The 19,416-nt window shown below is 34.8% G+C and overlaps 2 protein-coding genes across 2 annotated transcripts; both read left to right on the top strand.

Annotated features, from left to right (window-relative positions):
• Nucleotides 1–354: 354 nt before the first annotated feature.
• Nucleotides 355–19,335, top strand: LOC146534488 (protein Wnt-11b-like). Its single transcript, XM_085193226.1, has 7 exons — nt 355–778; nt 10,962–11,197; nt 15,259–15,469; nt 15,637–15,903; nt 16,398–16,566; nt 17,032–17,291; nt 17,549–19,335. The coding sequence occupies exons 1-7, from the start codon at nt 705–707 to the stop codon at nt 17,724–17,726; spliced, it is 1,395 nt and encodes a 464-aa protein (XP_085049352.1). The 5' UTR covers nt 355–704; the 3' UTR covers nt 17,727–19,335.
• LOC146534489 (uncharacterized) lies at nt 7,036–10,321 on the top strand. The gene has a single exon (XM_085193231.1). The coding sequence runs from the start codon at nt 9,099–9,101 to the stop codon at nt 10,104–10,106; it is 1,008 nt and encodes a 335-aa protein (XP_085049357.1). The 5' UTR covers nt 7,036–9,098; the 3' UTR covers nt 10,107–10,321.
• Nucleotides 19,336–19,416: the final 81 nt, after the last annotated feature.

Below are 19,416 nucleotides of genomic sequence, written 5' to 3' on the forward strand. Positions count from 1 at the left end.
ATAGTATAGATTACGCTCGCATTCTCAGCTTGTGAACGGGTAAATAAGCATCGAATCCGTATATAATAGGCACAATGCTTCACAATGAACGAATGCCCACTCGACTGAATTGATAAGTGGGCTGAGCCGCGTGGGGAGCGTGGACGCCCGCCCGCCCGCTACATTCGACGCCTTGATATTTTGCGGGCGCATTCCGCTTCGTTGCCTTCGGATCTATGGCTCTGAGAGACAGTCAAAAGTGTAACTTACCTTACACTCAATTTATGTTTAGTTATATGTTAAGAACCGACTAATAAAAAGTGGATATAGTAAAACATTGAACAGATGTTTAAACTTTAAAGTATGATCAGAAATAAAAAAAAGTATCGATTATGATGGTAGCAGTTCTGTGAAGTAGGTTAGTGTTTGCGGGGTCGGTGGCGGGCGGGCGTCTGCCTGACCACTGTCCGCGGCGGCGTGACGCGTGCTCCCGACTCCGCCGCGGTCCTCCTCCCAGCGCCGAGCACAGCACATGAGCACAGCGCCCTGTGCCAGTTCCCGACGTAGCGTCACAACTCCGCCACACATCAACGCGGAACGCTGCGTCACGACGAAATTCATTTTCGCGCCAAATATTTCGCGACTTCGTCTTTTTTTTTTGTTCGTCGTGTTTATGTTTTTTTTTTTAATTATACATTTAATACGCAAACGTTACATTTACTGTGATGCGGCTATTTACTGTGCTTTTTATTTTGTTCTTTGTGTTTTTGCCTAATTCGACGAAGGCGATTCGATGGCTGTGAGTATATATTTCACTAACAAATTTAATAAAATATGTATATTAAATTAAAAGAATAAAAAAATAAAAAGAAAGTATTTAGTTCTATATCACAATGTAATTATACATACAATTGTAATTTTGTAATTTTATATTACATATTTCTATATTTATCTCAACTCATCCAGAGTAGTGTTAATATATTTTTTTAAACAGATCAATTTAACGATGATGCCGTTGATTTTCTTTTTTCTTTTCTGTTTTAAAGGTTTATTATCAGTGTGCTTTAATAATATATTAATCATGATTAATAACTATTATTATGATTAATTGCTATCGTAATAGGTGCTTATGTTTTTAATAAATAAATAGTAAATATTTTTAAATATATTTATATGAACATATAGCATACATAAATATATTTAAAAATATCAAGTCGTATTACAAATATTAATAAAATCCTTCTTTTTCCTCTTTGCACGGTCAATGGGGATTATCCCCATAAAAAGACAAATAGATTTTTTTCTGAAAAGGTAAAAAAATCATATCATAGAGAATAGATTTACAAAATTAATTGGGTACCTACCTAAGCACTTAGGTACTTAATTAACTTTGTATGTAATAAGTACACATAAATACATGTATTTATATTGTATTATGTATGTGCAGATTTCCTCGAAAAACCTTTTTTATTATTCTAATTCATAATGAAAATTTTAGCATATAACATTTTTCTTTTCCCGTCCTTATAATAAATATTAATATTATTATATATTATTATAAAGTAAAACAATAATGTAATTGACTCTATTAACTACAATACGATTTATCTAAGCCTTAACTAAACGGGTTTAAGTATAAAGTAAGTAGAGACTAGGTAACCCGACGCCCCCACGTCCACGGCTCCCTAATTGAACACTGCACTAATGAGCACTGTTCCGCTGCAACCCGCAATTATTCGCCCCCGAGATTATACCCGGATATATCGGAAATACGAGCTTTGTCCAACGCCATTTTCAGCAATCACATTTAATTATAACAACATTTTCATTAAACGTTAAGCTTCTTGTAATGATAATTCTATTGACACTTACTGTTACTAAAGAGATTTCAATTTATATTCTACGAATTGCTTATAGTTTAGCTATTAACTAATAATCATTTTAGATCTTAAATAAATTATAAAATAAATCTACGAAACTAAAACAATTGATAGAGATATTTATTACACTGCATTCCAACACGTAGATCTGTCGCATCCAATGGAAAGAAATAAGTTTATATTTAACTGTTTTAATTTGTTTCGTACTAAGTACAGGTACGTTTAGAATCTATGTGGAACGTTCAATTATTTTTATTGTCGTCGGACTACATTTTTAATATTATTCAATAGTATTTATTAAAATCAGCTTCATGCAGTATCCCGCACATAGCAGGTTAGGGAGGGGGAGCCTAGTGTTAAGATACTCTGCTCCACCCCGCTTTCCGCTGAATTCTGGAAGCACCCAATTTTGAAAATTTGGTGGTGCGTGGTGAACGGAGAGTTACATGCTGGATAAAACGTGATTTAAAAAAATATATGGAAAAGTGATGATACAATGATAGTGATATTACAATATTTTTTGGTTCACGAAAAATATTGATACTAGTTTAACCGTTATTTTGATCTTAGAACCTTAAAAACGAAAATCGATAAAGTGATTATAAAACGAAATTTATTTCTATTGGTAGAAATAAAAAAAAAACATAGTTATTTACCTTATTTATCGTTTATAGATTTTAAATTGACTTCTGTAAAAAGAGATTATCAATTCGATCGTATTTTTATAATTCTTCTTTAGATTTCCCTACACAAACGTTATATCTTTTAATACCATTTAGACTTAGAGTAAATGTTGCTGTATACAAATAAATGTATACTAATAAATTTGGTCCTATTACTTAGTACGGCTACCTATCTACAAAGGACATGGGAAATAGAGAATCTCAACATCAGACTTCCGTATGTCTATAGTAGAACACTATTTGTAGCGTAGCGAGGCATTGCAACTGTAACACATTAGGTTAATTGAGTTGTTACAGTGCTTACTGCTTAGATAGAACATAGATAGTACGTTGTGTGTAAGTATATAAATACATATGTGACTTTGATACAGCTGTGCACCTGTCATTTGAGTTCGCATATTAAAATTTATGACGAAAATTAATATATTGGGTACGAAGTTTGATCTAAGACCATAACAAGATAAACTAATATTTAAATAACTTCACTTGAACTAGCAGCTCTAATACCAAATTTTGCTCTCCTTTTAAGGCTATCATTTTTAAACCACGAACGTATAGTTTTCAGATGACCGACCGACTACGACAGACCTGTAGATCTACGACAGACCTGTAGATGCTAGCTGCCAAATTTCATAATTCTAACCGGAACCGGAACCGGAAGTACCTTATTAATTTTGATCCCCTTTATACTGTCGAAATACGCATTATTCGCGATATAAACAGCCATATCTTTTTTTTTTAAGTAAATGTAAAAATACAATTTTTATGGGAAATCAAGGGACCATAGATTTGAATTTCAATTCGATATCTGTAAGCTTTCTTGAGATAGGTGATAGCTTGAAGAGGTGGATGATAGTGGACGAGGGGATAGAGGTATTCAGAGACCCTAGCATTTAGGTAGTGACCGATCTAAGTTTCGGTGTTGGCCAGTTTCGGTCAAAAATCAAAGGACCACAGTTTCCATTTTGGCAAAAAAGTGCCGAACCTATGGCTGTGCTGAAACGAATCATTTGTCGGGCTACTAATTTTTGTAGTCCATAATAATTAAATCAGCCGATAAGGTCCGATCCGGAGTAAAGTGTATATTTTTCCTGATTTTATTACATGTGGACTGTTGCCGTATTTATTAAATAGTATTTAGGTGCTCTATATTATGCTGTTACATATTTTTGTTTTTTATATGTTGCTTAGCTTAACCAAGTTTTTAATATGTATTTATATTAAAAACTTGGTTAAGCTTATGGTTTAAATAATAATTTAACTGTTAATTACGTTCTAGTTTCACCCACTTTTGACCGTTTAGGTAAGTCCGAACCCCCAATGTAGCTCATGTGATTGAAGGATATGGGGATAATAATATTTGCGAATGTAGCAATCTTAGTTTTCGCTGATTTAGTAAGGGCCATGTGAGACAGACCGAAAAAAATAATTTCCAACGCTCGAGTGCCCTGTGACTTTTCCGTGAGGCCGTCCCGTGCATCTGGCGGGACCTATTATTAGGGGACGTTCTTAATGCTCTCTTAGGTATTTTTATATGACTACCGTCTTAGTTTTTACGATTGCGATTTTTATTGAACTCTCTTATACTCCTTTGTTATGGATCGTGATATGCCTGTGGGTGAAGTTGAAATACGCGCTACTTCAGCGAAAATATTTTATTACCTTTCATCTGGAAGAAAATATATTAGAGAATATATTACAAACTTATGTTTCCACATTTTGTACCATACGGTGCCGTATGTGCTATTAGAAAGATATAGATAATAAGAAATATATTATTATATATGTATATAATAATGCATATAAATAAAAGTAACCAGTTAGTCATAAGCAATTTTCTAATGACTATCAATTTGTTTTTTGTTTTTCAAACTCAATGCTTTAACCCGTATTTAGTAATTTAATAATTCAGTACAAACGTCTGTAATTTAGTAGATACATTAACGGAATATTGGGTGGTTAGTTTAGTATAATTATCTATACTTTTATACACAAAATAAATTTTAATTTCATTTTTTTGGAATTTCATTTGCTTTGGCTCGCCAAAAAGGAGGTGGCTACTACCACTAGTGGGTAGTAGTAGGTGGTCGGATCGGTTTGAGGATAAAAAGCAGTCCATATTTTGCTCCACAACTTGCTCATAAGAATCACCTCGGAATGCATCAGCGGAAAATGAGAAGTGTTACATTAGGTTCCCTCTGCCCTGCTTTGTGCAAATTTAAGCGGGAGAAGCCTCGTTTGTGTCACTAGTACTAGCATATGAGCTTATATATAAAAATATGTTTTTAGGGTAAAAGATTATACCTATATCTTTATTTGTACACCAAGTTACTAAATATTCATCAAAAAGTTATTATATATATTTATATAATTATATTATATAATTTGGGATATGTAAATAAGCGGTGTAATAGTGAATAAGCTCCGAATACATACTTTGTGGTGACGCGAAGGGCTTCGCAAAGGTTAATATATCGAATCGTCTACGTGATACGTACCTACAGAAAGTTCTAACATGCCAAGTTTGTGAACCTAAATCGATCGAAGTACAATAGTTTCATACAAAGATGTTCGATTAAATTTGCATTCTAACTATACTTATAATATTGGTTGTATGCAAAAAGCATCTAGTTTATTCGTGAATGGAGGGTTTTATTTTTATAAACAGTATAGTTTTTTTTTTAAATGGAGTGAAAGAGACATAACGCGGGTAAGTGCAACAAATCGTCTCGGGCTGCTTCATTTGATGTGACACACATTTATCCACGCTGCAGCGCTCTTTATTTTCGCCGCCGACGATGTTCACTTTGTCCTGACAAATTCATAAATTACCGACATCCTCGCGGCGAAACGGTATTTGCTTTTATCTTACTCAACGATGCTCCGTTCAACCGTATCGACTGCTACTTTGAAGTCAAACTCCTGTTATTAATTTATTATAAAATTAATAGTAAACAAAAACACACGAAATTTGCTTATTTCTTTGTCATATCAATATGGGAAAATATTAATGATTAAATTGAAAACCACGTATTACGCTTTAGCATTGGCTAGGAGCTTTTTTTAAATCTTAACACTGTTCTCGTTCTATTCTCAATCTCGTTATATGTTCGGCAAAACTATACTTATACATACAATATAGGGATGTAATAACTAACTGATTAAAAATTAATTACCATCACTCAGTAATAATTTTGAATAATAAATTTAAGCCTTTCAATAATAAGTAATATTATTTATTAATTTTGTTTTTTTGTGTAAAAATAAAGCTGTATTCAACTTTATGTTTTATTAAAAAAATAAATATGACAGTACCTAATCCTTTTTAAAAAGCAAGTTATAGTTTCATACATGTAAGTACAATACATATTTTAGACTGTCTTTAAATTATCAAAAACATTATTAAAACGCTGACACTCGAAATAAAACTCCATTTTAAGATAAGGCACGTCGACTCTCAACCCCGTACCCCGTGTACCCTTTTGTAATGTCCTTTGTAAGCGGCCCACTGCTGCTCATACAAATATTTTTAACAGCTCTACCCTTTTAGCATAATTAATTTCCATTATCAAACAAACAGCGGAACCGTAAAAATCTAGATTTTTAAAATTTGAATCGAATTCATATATTTAAAAATGTTTAATTTTGATTCATAGTACAAATATAATATTACATATTCAAACTTTTGAACCAATTTGGTGTTAAATATGTAATAAAGTATAACAATCATAAATTTGACCAGACAACTTAGACAAATCGCCATTGTATTGAACAATTTGTGAAGTAAGCCAACATTTATTTCAATTACTTCAGGTTCTTTCTCAATGAGCATTTCCCACGTTTAAATTGGTATTAGGATTCACGTGCTACGAATAATATAGAAGGGTCTAAACTATACAGTGTAAATGTTAGCAGCAGTTTCATGATGAATTCCTACATTTAAGATATTTGGGAGGCGGATTTGTTTCCCGATATATTATTAATGCAAAACGTAAATTCCATACATAAAGTATGGCATTTACCTACGTTTTGCGTCACATTCCCGGGTGCTGGCTGAGTTAACTCTACTCGTATGTGGCATAAATCCATCTACTTAATTGAAATTGTTGTTGATCTTGATTAATAGTAGTCATTACATTAGAACGGTCTGTAAGTGCATGTGTCGAATGGCTGCTAATTAAATCAGTATTGTTCCTGTGCTTAATGAAGCATGGATGCTCGCTGCGACACGGCGGGAGTCAGACGGGAGACTCTTGCCTTTGATTGTAACAAATTGAGATTTCTTTGGTTAATATAAATAATTGTGCTCCGCCAAGTTACTCAGAAATGACGCGTTACGAGTATAGGGGATCGGAAATGAATCATCAATTCTGCCTTTTCGTTAATACCTACTTCACAGATTAGTTACTTTCAATTTATTAATTTTAAATAAAAACTTAGAAATTTATAAAGAAAATTGAGACCATTCGAGCGTGTGACTGTAAACGCGACAGGTTGCGAGTTTGATTTCCACTAGAGAACATGAAATATTTAATATTTAATTTTTTTTTTCTGAATTCAAGGGGAAAGTGAGGAACGGAGTGTCTAAACACTTGGCTCTCTCTATTAGCGTAACTAGAGATATTTTCTGTTATAAGTAAAATATCTGGAGAGGCCACCGGATTAATCTGGGGTGGGTACGGCTTCCTGCGCCCATAGCTCCCTCTACTCTGATACATGCGGAATACAGCGTGAAACTGAAAAAACACGTACATTACCATAAAATATAAGTAACTCTAGGACTGGTTTGACTATTAATAAATACTTAACAGAAAACCATTGAAAATCGCTTAATACGTCAAATTTAGATTTGAAAAGTTCCTCATTGGCAGCAGCAGGCTACACGGCGGCGGCGCGCGGTGCGGCACACGCATGCCTCCACCATCATACAGCATTTAATCATCATTAAACCTGAATCAGCCGCCAGCGCGCACCGCTGCAGCCGCGTCAGCTGTTATTTTTGCTTGTAAACTTTTTTATTCTATGAGAGAGTTTTAGGTTGCTATTTTGTTTTTTGCCCAAACGAGACGCCGCATCAGCTTTTTCATTCCTTATAATGGAGGGCAAAAATGGACTATATTTTTAAACTAAAACTAACCAACATGCAGTACATAAGTACGTACCGTATATAACAATGCGTAAATAATTGTAACCTATTTTCATATGATCTACATTATATAAAAACACAAAAAAGATCAGTGTTCTTTTGTATATCGCAACCAGTTATGACAAAGCGGACCCTTTTGCCTGTTGCGTTGCTTTTTGTCTACTAGATCGAGATAGGCCCGTTAAATTTGATACGGGAATTATTTTATTAGATTGTGCTTGCACGTGCGCAGCGTGGCGAATGCGATAGTATAGAACTGTGGACCGACGCCGAACAATCGCATTCCACATCAATTACTCTTAACTATGACTCGTAGCTGTCACGGTGGCTGTTTATCCAGATTTTACATTTTTTTTTACAAAAATCGAGCTCAAATGAAATATGTGCTGTGTGGCTGGTTATAGTCGATGAGGTAACTCAACCCGCGCTACCAGGCCACCACGCGTCATCCATGACGTCGCGTGCGTTCTCCCCCAATTCCCCCTAGGCATTCCGAACCGGATATCAGTTTCCTAAGTAGAACGGGGCAATTATTAATAAAATTATTCAAGGTATAAAAATTACCTACGAAAAACGTAAGAAAATATTCATTGAATATTAAGTTAAAATATTAAATATCAATTACAATTTAGTATTTAAGGATATATACAGCGTCGCAATCATTACCTCAATATAAAAAAAATAATGCTTTGGCTAATATTAAATTGTTAGATATAAAATATTTTTTTTCAGCTTCAATGTTAAGACACTCCGCCTTCCACCGAATTCCATTTCATTTAGAAGCTTGCAACCCTGCGCCACGACTAGCTTCAATAAAAAACACCACTATTCGTATTTCTTAAACTGTTTATTTTAAATAGACTCTTCATCTTTAATCGTCGTCAATATTAAAACTAACTGTAAAAAGCTTGAATCCATACAATATAGAATAGAGTCGGATATGAAATCGGTAGTAAGTGTCCTTGGGTGAGCGCAACGACAATGAAATTTAATATTCCGTTGACGATAACCCAGTTACCGTAATACAATCGTGTATAAAAAGTTGCAAGTACGAGCACGACATCCCTCGCTCTACGCTAAACGGAGGGCAAAGGTAGTCGGTACTAGTACCATTTGCCCGCCCGCCACTGCCACACGTAAGCTCCTTCACTCAAAAATATACGAAATGCACGAATCACTTATAAACTATTTTTGTAGTTCATTTATTATATTATAGTAGGTATCTATAATTCACGTATTTTGTTTTTTCACATTAAGAATTAACGCTATTCACCTATTAAATATCTAATATTTATCATATTTTCAAATTAATTAGGTATATATTTGTACTACGAAACTAAGACGTTTGTTTTTGTTACAGAACTGTTCAGAAACTAGCTCTGAAAGCTTTCTTAATGTTTACAATTTAATATGAGTTTATTTGTTGATTTAAGACAAATAAAATCATCGGTGTCAAACTTATCAGAAATGGTAGACAAAATATCTACTTCTGTTGGCAAAGAAAAATTGCAACAAGAACGTAAAAAGAGTGTAGACTCGGCTTTATATGGAAGTTCTATATACAAACCAACAACTCTGGGTTTTGGAGTACGTTTTTCACAAAGTCAGGAGGATATATTTCATGACATGCCGTCCTCTAGACTACGCAGTCACATGTCTCTCCCCAATTTAGGTAAATCTGACAACAAAAATCCAATATCGCGACCTAAAATTTTGGAAATCGATGACGAAAAAGATGATGAACAACACAAGTGCCCAGTTCAAATCTCAACTGAAAATATTAATGACTGGATTGTAGCGTCTTTAAACAAACGTCCTCATTTTGATGACGGTGGACACATTCATCCTATGGATTTTATAGAAAATGTTAAGTACTACATATCTGAATTAAATATATCCACTGAAAAGCAACTACCGTTTATTATTTCTTGTTTGGACGGACTGCCGCTTATGTGGGCTCGTTGTTTCAGAAGTGAATTTAAAGATATAGATGACTTTTATGAAGCATTCGAAACGGAGTTTTGGAGTTCAGACAGACAAAAATCAATTCTCTATGACATGAAACTAGGGAAATACGATGAAAGTAAATCTCGCATGTCCATGTCTGAATATTTTTTATATAAGGTATCAAATTATAAGCATTTGAGTCCACCACCTTCTGATTTGGAAATCGTGTATTCTCTGGCCGCACATTTTCCTTCTGCTGTCGAACTAGAACTGCGACTGACACCAAAACCTACATTGCGAGAGGCATATAGCTTACTTCGACGAAGAGAAGGCGAAACCAACGACTTTCTGCCTAATTACTTGTATGAAATGTGCGAAGCTTTTCAACGAGGATCACGGCCAGAGTCAGTGCGTCGCCCCGATGATCAAGTACATTGTCAAGTCTCTGATGATAAAAAAAACTGTAAATAATAATTTATGACCAAATATAAACTTTTATGCACAAAAATGGTATGAAAAAGAAATAATTTTGAAAATTTCTTCTTATATTTAAAAGAAATACAATTCGTTTGTTCGTATATTTAAAGATATTAATACATTTGATTGTATAGATATAAGGCATTATTTATTAAATGTATGTATATTTAAAACTAGATATATGTATTGTTAAATAAACAGTAGATAATCTTTTGCCTTTTTATTCTGTACCTAAATACTTTATTAATATAAAATAATATTAAGATTTTATATTTCTTAAATCAGCTTCATAAGCTAATCTAAATTATTTTTATGTTTGCCTAACATTATGACCTAACCTAAGGTTTAGCCAATTCAATAAAACTGTCATTTTTTAACAATTTTGGCCAACAAAATGTAAATATAAAGTCAAATTGATATAACTTTTTTATTTATGAGCCAATTTAATTTAAGAAGATAGAAGTTTTCCAAGTTACAACAGTGAAAACATAGTAAATATAATGTAATATCGGGACGTATGCCCGGACGTCTGCTGTAGAAATTTATTATAATTATTATTTACACCCCTAACCCTTTTCCTCCCCGTTATATCATATGCCTTAAGGTTGCCTGGAAGAGATGGCTGTTTTAGAGATAAGATCGCCTCTTGTACATTTTCGTTTTTTTTGTTACCTATTTTATTTATATCTCCTTATTGGGTGTACAATAAATAGAACAGAATATACTTTTATTAAATTAGTGAATCAATTTTACATTTTTAAATATAAATTATTATAAAAAAGATACATTTAAACATAAATAATAAAGAGTATTATTATTATAAAGTAATTTAAGGTATCTATATTCTAGGGCACTTCATGAAAGCTTAGGCAACTGGACAGAGTCGGACTGTATAGAAGCCAGACGTAGCGGGGCGCTGTGGAGCGGGCAGGCACGCGCGTGCCGGCGACAGCCCGCTGCCATGCCGCACGTGGCGGCGGCGGCGCGCCTCGCCCGCGCTGCCTGTCTCGCTGCACATGCTGGCGAGAGGTGGAACTGCTCATCTATCGAACTTGCTCCTAAGTTTACACCTGATTTACTTACTGGTATGTTTATAACATAAACATTGTTTCTTTTTTATTTGCATCGTACGTAGCGGGCAGGTAGTGTCAAGACACACCGTTCCATACTTACCGACAAGTTTGTAAGGCATTGCCTATTCAGTGATGGAACTCAATGTCAGCTTTGCCTTGGTAGGTACCAGAGCGAGGAAATTGAAAATATTATTATTAATAAATAATAATTCATGGAGGATTCAAATCCACAACCGCCGCGTATACAGTCACACGCTACGACGCCCTTATGTAACTCCTATGAAAATATTACATATAAATTAAATCCCAAATTACAAACTCTATCACCCAGCCTCTATCAGTTCCATTTCATTAAAGTTTCTTTATAAGACCGTCGTAGTCGTAGTGCGGGTGAAATCCGTTCGGTCTACGACCAAAAGGACTTCCGACAATAATGAGAGATAAGAGAAGGCAAGTTTGCCGAGTCTTTTAAATGAGCGGCGGTGTACCTACTCGTATTGTGCGGGCGCGGCCAGCGTGGCCATCCAGCCAGCCCTTTCTTTTCACTCGCCTCGTTCCTCGTTCCGCACTCCGCGCTCATTATTTATATGCACCGCTCACATTTATTTATCGCTTTTCGGGCAATTAATTTTTGAGTAATTCCCGTTTGTTTTACTTATTTAAATTTAACATTAATAGCTTCACGCTGTATCCCGCACACAGAAGGGTGGCCAGAGGGAACCTAGTTTTAAGTAAGTAAGTGCACAACCAGTCGCATTTACTGTTACAGCCCCTACGCCTCTACTAAGCCATATATATTTTTAAGTATGAGAAATGGGTACCTACTAATTATTATGTTTTCTTATAGTAAAAACATATAATATATTACAATACACACACGCTATGTTCTCAGGTTTCCTCTACCTACCCTGCCACCTTGCCCGCGCTGAAATTGGAATACACGATGAAGCTATATATATATATATATATATATTACAGTGTATAAGTCACACTAGTTGAGCAAATGGTTACAGAACAAACGAACAAACTAAACTTTAACTGCTGTTAACAAATAACAACAACAGTTTTCGAAACATCACGTGATCATTACCTGACATTATCCTGGCACGAACTTGCCTTCCGTCCTGGTCCTATAATAATAGCAATATATCATGACATTAGTTCCGTCTACTCTCGCCAATAAGCTTACTTGTATTGGTACGAATATTTGCTAAAATATTCAGCATTTTCTAAAGCTTAGTGACATCAGTTTAAGGACAAAATTTGTATGTACCTCCTTCTTTGATACGTTGGAATATTGACTATAAATAATTGAGCTTTACTTTCCTTCCGTGACTCACTATTGATCTTTTTTTAAATTATAGACTCGCGAACTTTGCGTGGCAACGTAAATAATATGGGTTTATTTCACTTACATTAATTAATTGTTGTCGTAACGTTTGTTTGTTTTATAAAAATCAATGTCAGCTTCACGCTGTATCCCGCACACAGCAGGTTAGGCAGAGGGAACCTCGTTTTGAGACACTCCGTTCCCCACTTTCTGCCGAATGCCGGAGGCATTGCATGTTGAGTGGCAGAACTCAACGCCGCTTTTTGTTTTTTTGTTTTATTATTTTTTTTTATAATAGGTTAATTACATCATACATATTCTGTATATACTTGGACAGTGTAAAATAAATCTCTGGTAATAAACTTACTTCACTATGTTTATTATTACTAAGACTTTTATCGGAATTACTTAAACAACAATACAAAAGCAAAGAATAAGAAAGTAGACAAACAACGGAAGATGTTTTTCTAGTTTCAGCATGTTCTGCGACTTTGTATCGCTGCCAGCGATTGTCGTACCGGATGTTCGACTGTATACAGTACGGACAACACGTCGTGGCCGTCCTGAAGTTAGGTTTACTGAATTTTCGCGTATTGTTCACTCTGGAACAAAATAATTAAAAGTAAGAAAAGTTCTATAATCAAATCGGCGCAGCCACCTGCAGCCTACAGCTATGTAATCGGAGGCCACAACTTGTTGACCGCACTGCACTTACTGTAACTAGTCGTTGTAGATATAGATAGGTCCGTAGCGTAGCATCTAGCGAGTGAACTCGTCTACCCACTTTACGAAATTAATTGAGAGAGAACGTTGTCGCTTACAAACAAACAAAACTGTTAGAAATCTTTCGAGTGCTCTTCGCTTGATACATTTTAATTAAAACTTTGCGAAAGGGAATATTGTTTGCGGTCGCCATGTTCAACTTAAAGTTGTCATTAACTCCCTAATTATACGATTGTCGAGTTTCTTGAAGAAAAACATGAAAATTTCATATTAGTATGTAGAATTGTAATAAGCAAGGCAAATATATGAGAACTTATGTTTGCTTTGCTTCTGACTGCTTGTTTATATTTTGCAATATCTTCAACACTTTTTTAGATATGTAGCTATTGGAATACTGCAGTATATATTTAAATACAGCATATATTTAATAGTTAAAATTTTAATTAGAATCGAAATTATAAATTTGATTTATAACTCATTTTATTTCGGTAAATTGCACGTTGAGTGGCTGATCTCAGCTCTCTCTTTCTCTTCTTGCCAGACCGAGGAAATGAACATAATTTATTCCCGCGCGTGCGAATCGAACCCACAGCTGCGTTTTCAATTACTGTAGTAGGTACTAAGTTACTGTCAGAATCAAAATAATTTCTCAACAAACCCTATTGTCCAAATAGATACCCTATTACACTTATTACTTATCTATTTCTTTTTGTTAGAACATACTTTTCATGGAACTAAAACCTTACATCATTCAGCCAATCTCTGTCGACGTCTGGATTTATTTTATTGTAACTTATAGTAGGTACTTACCTACTCGTAAGCCTGCTAAATGAAAAAGGATCGGCGAAACTAATGTTATCGACTTAGGGTTGTGATACTGTGAACCGGACAAAAGATTTAATTACACGCATGAATCAAACATGCCGGTTGGGTGGAGGGTCCAGCTCCAGGGATTTCGATAACAGTGATGGCCACTGACACATAATCAAACGATCTATCGATAAGAGCGTCCATTCCTTTGTCTTCGGTTTCTAGTAATTGTGCTTTGTCAAGATTTCGTAATATATGTATGTACTTACTATAATTGGGAAAGTAAGAAAAAATACTTACTGCCTTATAGAATGTTAAATTATTTTATATGAAAATTCCCGAATCCCCAAAATGTTATTGAGAAAAGTTGTGACATTTTCTTCGTCCTTTAAGTGAAATTCTTTAACTTTTTTTAAATCACATATTTTATTTGTTAAGTTCTTTTTATTTGTTAAGTTGTTTAGCAAAAAACATAATCTTTTGTAATTTTAACAGGAAATATTGTACCTACTTATAATAATTTTATACAATTGCAAAAATTATAGAGATGTCAAAGTTACATACCTATTAAAAACGTTTTTGTTTTAATTTTTTGCCATAAGAAATAAATAATACTTTTATTATGTTCTTTAAAATTGTGAAACTGTACTCCTATGCTTATGCTTTTAACTTGAATAATACATGAGTCTTAAGCAAAAAACACGGAATTTTCTACTTTACATTTTTACAATTTTCTACTTTACATTTTTCTATTGCTCTTTAGGGCAAAGCATGTTCTTTTTCATTATTAGCTTTGTGAAAGCTCTTTGTACGTAGCGTTATATAGATACGTACATACGCGCTCATATACTGAAACATATACATTACGGTATATGGTGAAATATCTATGCTGAATATGAAAAATAAGAAATTGTGAGATTATAAACAAATATTTAGGTACTAATAACTAAACTGATTTTTAAAATTACTATTTTTAGCTTCATATCCCACATAAAGCTAACCTACCTTAGGCTAGCTTAGTTAGAGGTAGAAAAAACCTAGTGTATAGACATTCAGTTTCCCACTTTCCGTTCAATTGTCGAGTCATGATAGAGATGACTAAGTTGGCATTATTTGCTTTTCGATGTTTTTTTGTAATCTTAATATCTTACAATACAAATAGACTCTCTACAATTAGACGAATTTCAACTTTAAAGAAATTATATGATAGGTACTCGCGAACAAGCGTACGTGTACGCGATGTCAGCGGCAGCGCTCGCGTGGTCGGTGGCACGGGCGTGCGCGGCGGGCGCCCTCGCGGCGTGCTCGTGCGCAGCGCCACCGCGCGCCCCGCCGCGCCCTCCGCGCCAGGCCGTCACGCCCGAGCCGCAGGCCAGGTTCAAGTGGGGTGGTTGCGGGGACAACTATCAATGGGCTGAGAGGTATCAATACTTATATACGTGCTAATTTCTATTTTTATTTATTTTTCATTTCTATTTAGCGTCACGCTGTATCCCGCACGCAGCAAAGTAGGCAGAGGGAACCTAGTGTTTAGACACTCCGTTTCTAATTGCTTTAATTAATTATGTTAATTTCATATCATTTACAGATTCGCTAAACAATTTTTGGATGCACATGAAATAGACGTACGTGATGGTCGGATAGAAGATGAAATTATCGACTTCGAAACGACCACAGAAAAATTTACGACAACTTCAGAACCGACTACAGCGCCTCCTGTGGTGATTCTGGTAGATGATCAGCCAGCGCCGGCCAATACGAGCGCAGCGCCGAGGAGGAAGGGCAGGAGAGGAAGGAAGCGTCTACCACGCTCTCCGCGAAGAGGAAGGCCTACACGAAAAAGATTCAGAACTAGGTTAATGTTTGAATTATTCTACAATCTGTAACTTCTTGTTCATATTTCGCAAGTAATAGATATTAACAATATCTTAGGGTCAATTTAAAGGACTATAGATAGGCACAAAACATTTACTGCTTGTTGCTTAAGCTAACACAGTAATTACATGTGTTTATTATTATTATTTTTCGATAGTTCCAAAGATGTGCACTTACAAACAGACAGGTAAAATTTTATAAATCATATATTTGTGATCTTTAATTGAATGTTCTTTTTTGAATGAAGGCACACATTTTTATTTATTGTTTTATTATTTCTTTATAAAATAGTATTTTTTAATGAATTGTTTAAAAGTGTGAAGCTGTGTTCAGCCAAAGAACAAGTACCAACCTAATGTCTCTAACTCTAAGAACTCGAAAAATGGATAGGGATATTAAATATATTTTTTCCTATCTTAAGCAATTAAAAGCTTAATGTAAGAAAAAAAAAATAAAAACAAAAAAATATTTTAGGTACGATTATGAAGATGACGATAAAGAATATCAATATCGAAACATCGAATATCGAATGGCGGCCGATGACCCTCGCTTCGACCCGCAAGTGGACCTCCACACACGTCTGCAACATCTTCGACCTCTCATTGCTTCTGCTAACCTCGTGAATAGCCGATTTGGAAGAAAGGTAATTCTTCAATGTTACATTATTATTATTTTCTTTTTTTACTTTTTTGACCACTATGGATACGCCGCTTGATAGAAAATTATACAGAGTGTTTTTGTCAGCACCACTTGAAATGAAACTACAGTTTTAACTACTCTTTAAAAACCTAATACAATTTTTTTTTCCTAATAATAAAAGTGATTTTTTCAAATATATGTAAATAATAAAATTATCGTTGTAAAATAAAACATAATTGGTTCAAGAACGACGCACATCGCCGCACACGCCTCATTCCGAAATCAAGTCGTAGGTATTGGCAGCAAAGACATACAGCATTATAACAATATATAAAACAACTATTTAATATTTTAAAGTCACAAAGTTTTTTTGGGATATATATTTGCCTATTTTGTTTACAAAAAAATATTTAGACAATCAAAACTTATGTAGCTTAAAGATCAAATAATATCAAAACTTATGTGATAGGTGGTGTCGCAAGGCATGCGTACCAAATGCACGTGCCACGGCGTGTCGGGATCGTGCTCAGTGCGCACGTGCTGGCGCGCGCTCACGGCGCTGTCACGAGCGGGCGCCACGCTGGCGCGCGAGGCAGGGCGAGCCGCCGCCGTGCCAGCACGCGCCCCCCGCCCGCTGCGCCGCGCGCGCGCCCGCCTTCGCTACGTCACGCCCAGCCCCGACTACTGCGAGCCCGACCCCGCCGCCGGCTCGCTCGGCACTCATGGCAGGTAAAAAATCATGAAATGATCTTCTCTTCTTCTGAATGATGAATCTCACTCTTAGCAAAAGCTCTTCAGTATAACTTGCTGATTGTAGGTATGGGTAAGTTTATCCTTCTTTTAAGTCGGAGATTAACATGGGCTATGTTGTGGATTGATATAAATGTATAACAAAAAGTGGAGAGCCCCAACCACCACCAATTAACTAATATCCCAAACATCTGGATCCTGATTAGCTAAAGCATTAAGGATTGTGCGTGTGGCAGGAAGTGCAACGTGTCGCTGGGACAGGGCGCGGGCGGGTGCGGGCGCCTGTGCTGCGGGCGCGGGCGGCGCGGAGTGCGGGCGGCGCGCCTCGAGCGCTGCCGCTGCCGTTACCACTGGTGCTGCCGCGTCGACTGCCAGCTCTGCCGCGTCACCACCGAGGAGCACTACTGCAACTAGACCCGTCGCATTATTTATGTACTGTAGTTATTAATCGCCTTGTTTCTCCACTCTATGACCTTCACTATTGAATTCATTTGAATCTTAAATTTATTTATACAAAATTATGTTAATTTTATGACACGCAACACTGCTCTGTGTCTAAGAGTTATTAAATTTTCGGATTCACGTTTAATTGCACATATTTTACAAAATAATAATAAATAGGTACATTGTTTTAATATACATATATTTTTTATTAGTTTTAAAATCTATGAGCGTTCATGATGAATACGGTAGAGTAGTTAATTTATATTTTTTTTAGTATTCATCTTAAATTACTTAAAATTTACTTACACAAGTGTACTCAAAAATAATGTAACTAGGGAGGACACCCTGTACTAATATTTTGTTTTATGATATAATAGTGCTATTGTTTGAAGAAATATTTTGAATGTATATTTTTCTCGTTAAAACGTAATATTTGTCTAACAGGTATAGATAATATGCCAAAGACATTTACTCTCCAGGTACAATTCGCAGGCTAGTCATTTAAATGTTTTAAGCTTTTCCATCTAATATTGTGCAATTAGCACTCATATAGAATAGGATAAGAACGATAGATATAGTTTTGCTGTGACAAATTGTACAATTTATATTTTTTTGCCATTCGCAAAACTCCACGCCTTAATTGTCTGTTTAATTAAAACAAAACCAATGCATACACGCTATCACATATGACCATCGAACTCACAGCTATTAGCAGATCAGAGTCAGATGGCGCTATTTCTTTATTCTGCGTTTTTTTTTGCATTTAGCAGGGTGGGCAGAGTTAAGCTAGTGTCATAGCACTCCGCTTATCGCTTGATTTTGAAATATTGCTTGTTGAGTGACACTCACACACACGACTCAACCCCACACTGGTTTTCCAGAGCAGGATAATAAAATTAAATTATTCTGCTGCGCGGGAATCGAATCTACATACATACATTTTGTCACAAAAAGTTTAAATGTATATTAATATTTAATAATAGACCTATATAGAATTAATATTATATATTACCGATTATCTAATTTTATTTTCTGTGTCATAGTGGAACTTAGCATTCTTTAGGAAGTTATAGAACAACTAAATATTATTCAAATCTTCTTTTACCATTCATCACTTCATGAATTTTGCAAATATAGACAAATAATTAATCCTAGTAAATATTCTGATATTTTGATGTCTGTTTCCAATTTAACTATAATTTATATTAATAATTCCAACTAATACATAAAATATTTTGTAGGCTATTTATATAAGAAACATATTTTTAAATAACTTAACTTTCATCTCACTTTAGTAAGCAATTAATTAATTATTATATTTCTTATAAATTTTATATTGTGTAGTAATTTCATTATTGTGACAATAAAACTGTGTAAATTGATTACCTATTATATATATTTTGCTTATTTAAATATGTATATAAGTTATTAAATTATTCAAAGTTACTAAAAAAAATGTAAACTTGTAGTGAATAGGTATAGTGGTAGATAATTACTACAACGCATAGGAATAATATTTAATAGAGTAGTAAGTTCTAATAATATCAGTGTTTAAAATGTAAATAAATCTGTACTTAAATGTGTGCATTTTAAATATTAACCCTGTTCCACTGTAAACACAAACATATATTAATTTCAGTTTTAACGCCTTTAAGGATAG

The sequence above is a fragment of the Heliconius melpomene genome, chromosome 11 (genome assembly GCF_056956725.1).
Source record: "Heliconius melpomene rosina isolate 202511_hmr_F chromosome 11, ASM5695672v1, whole genome shotgun sequence".
In the NCBI taxonomy this organism is placed as follows: Eukaryota; Metazoa; Arthropoda; class Insecta; order Lepidoptera; family Nymphalidae; genus Heliconius; species Heliconius melpomene.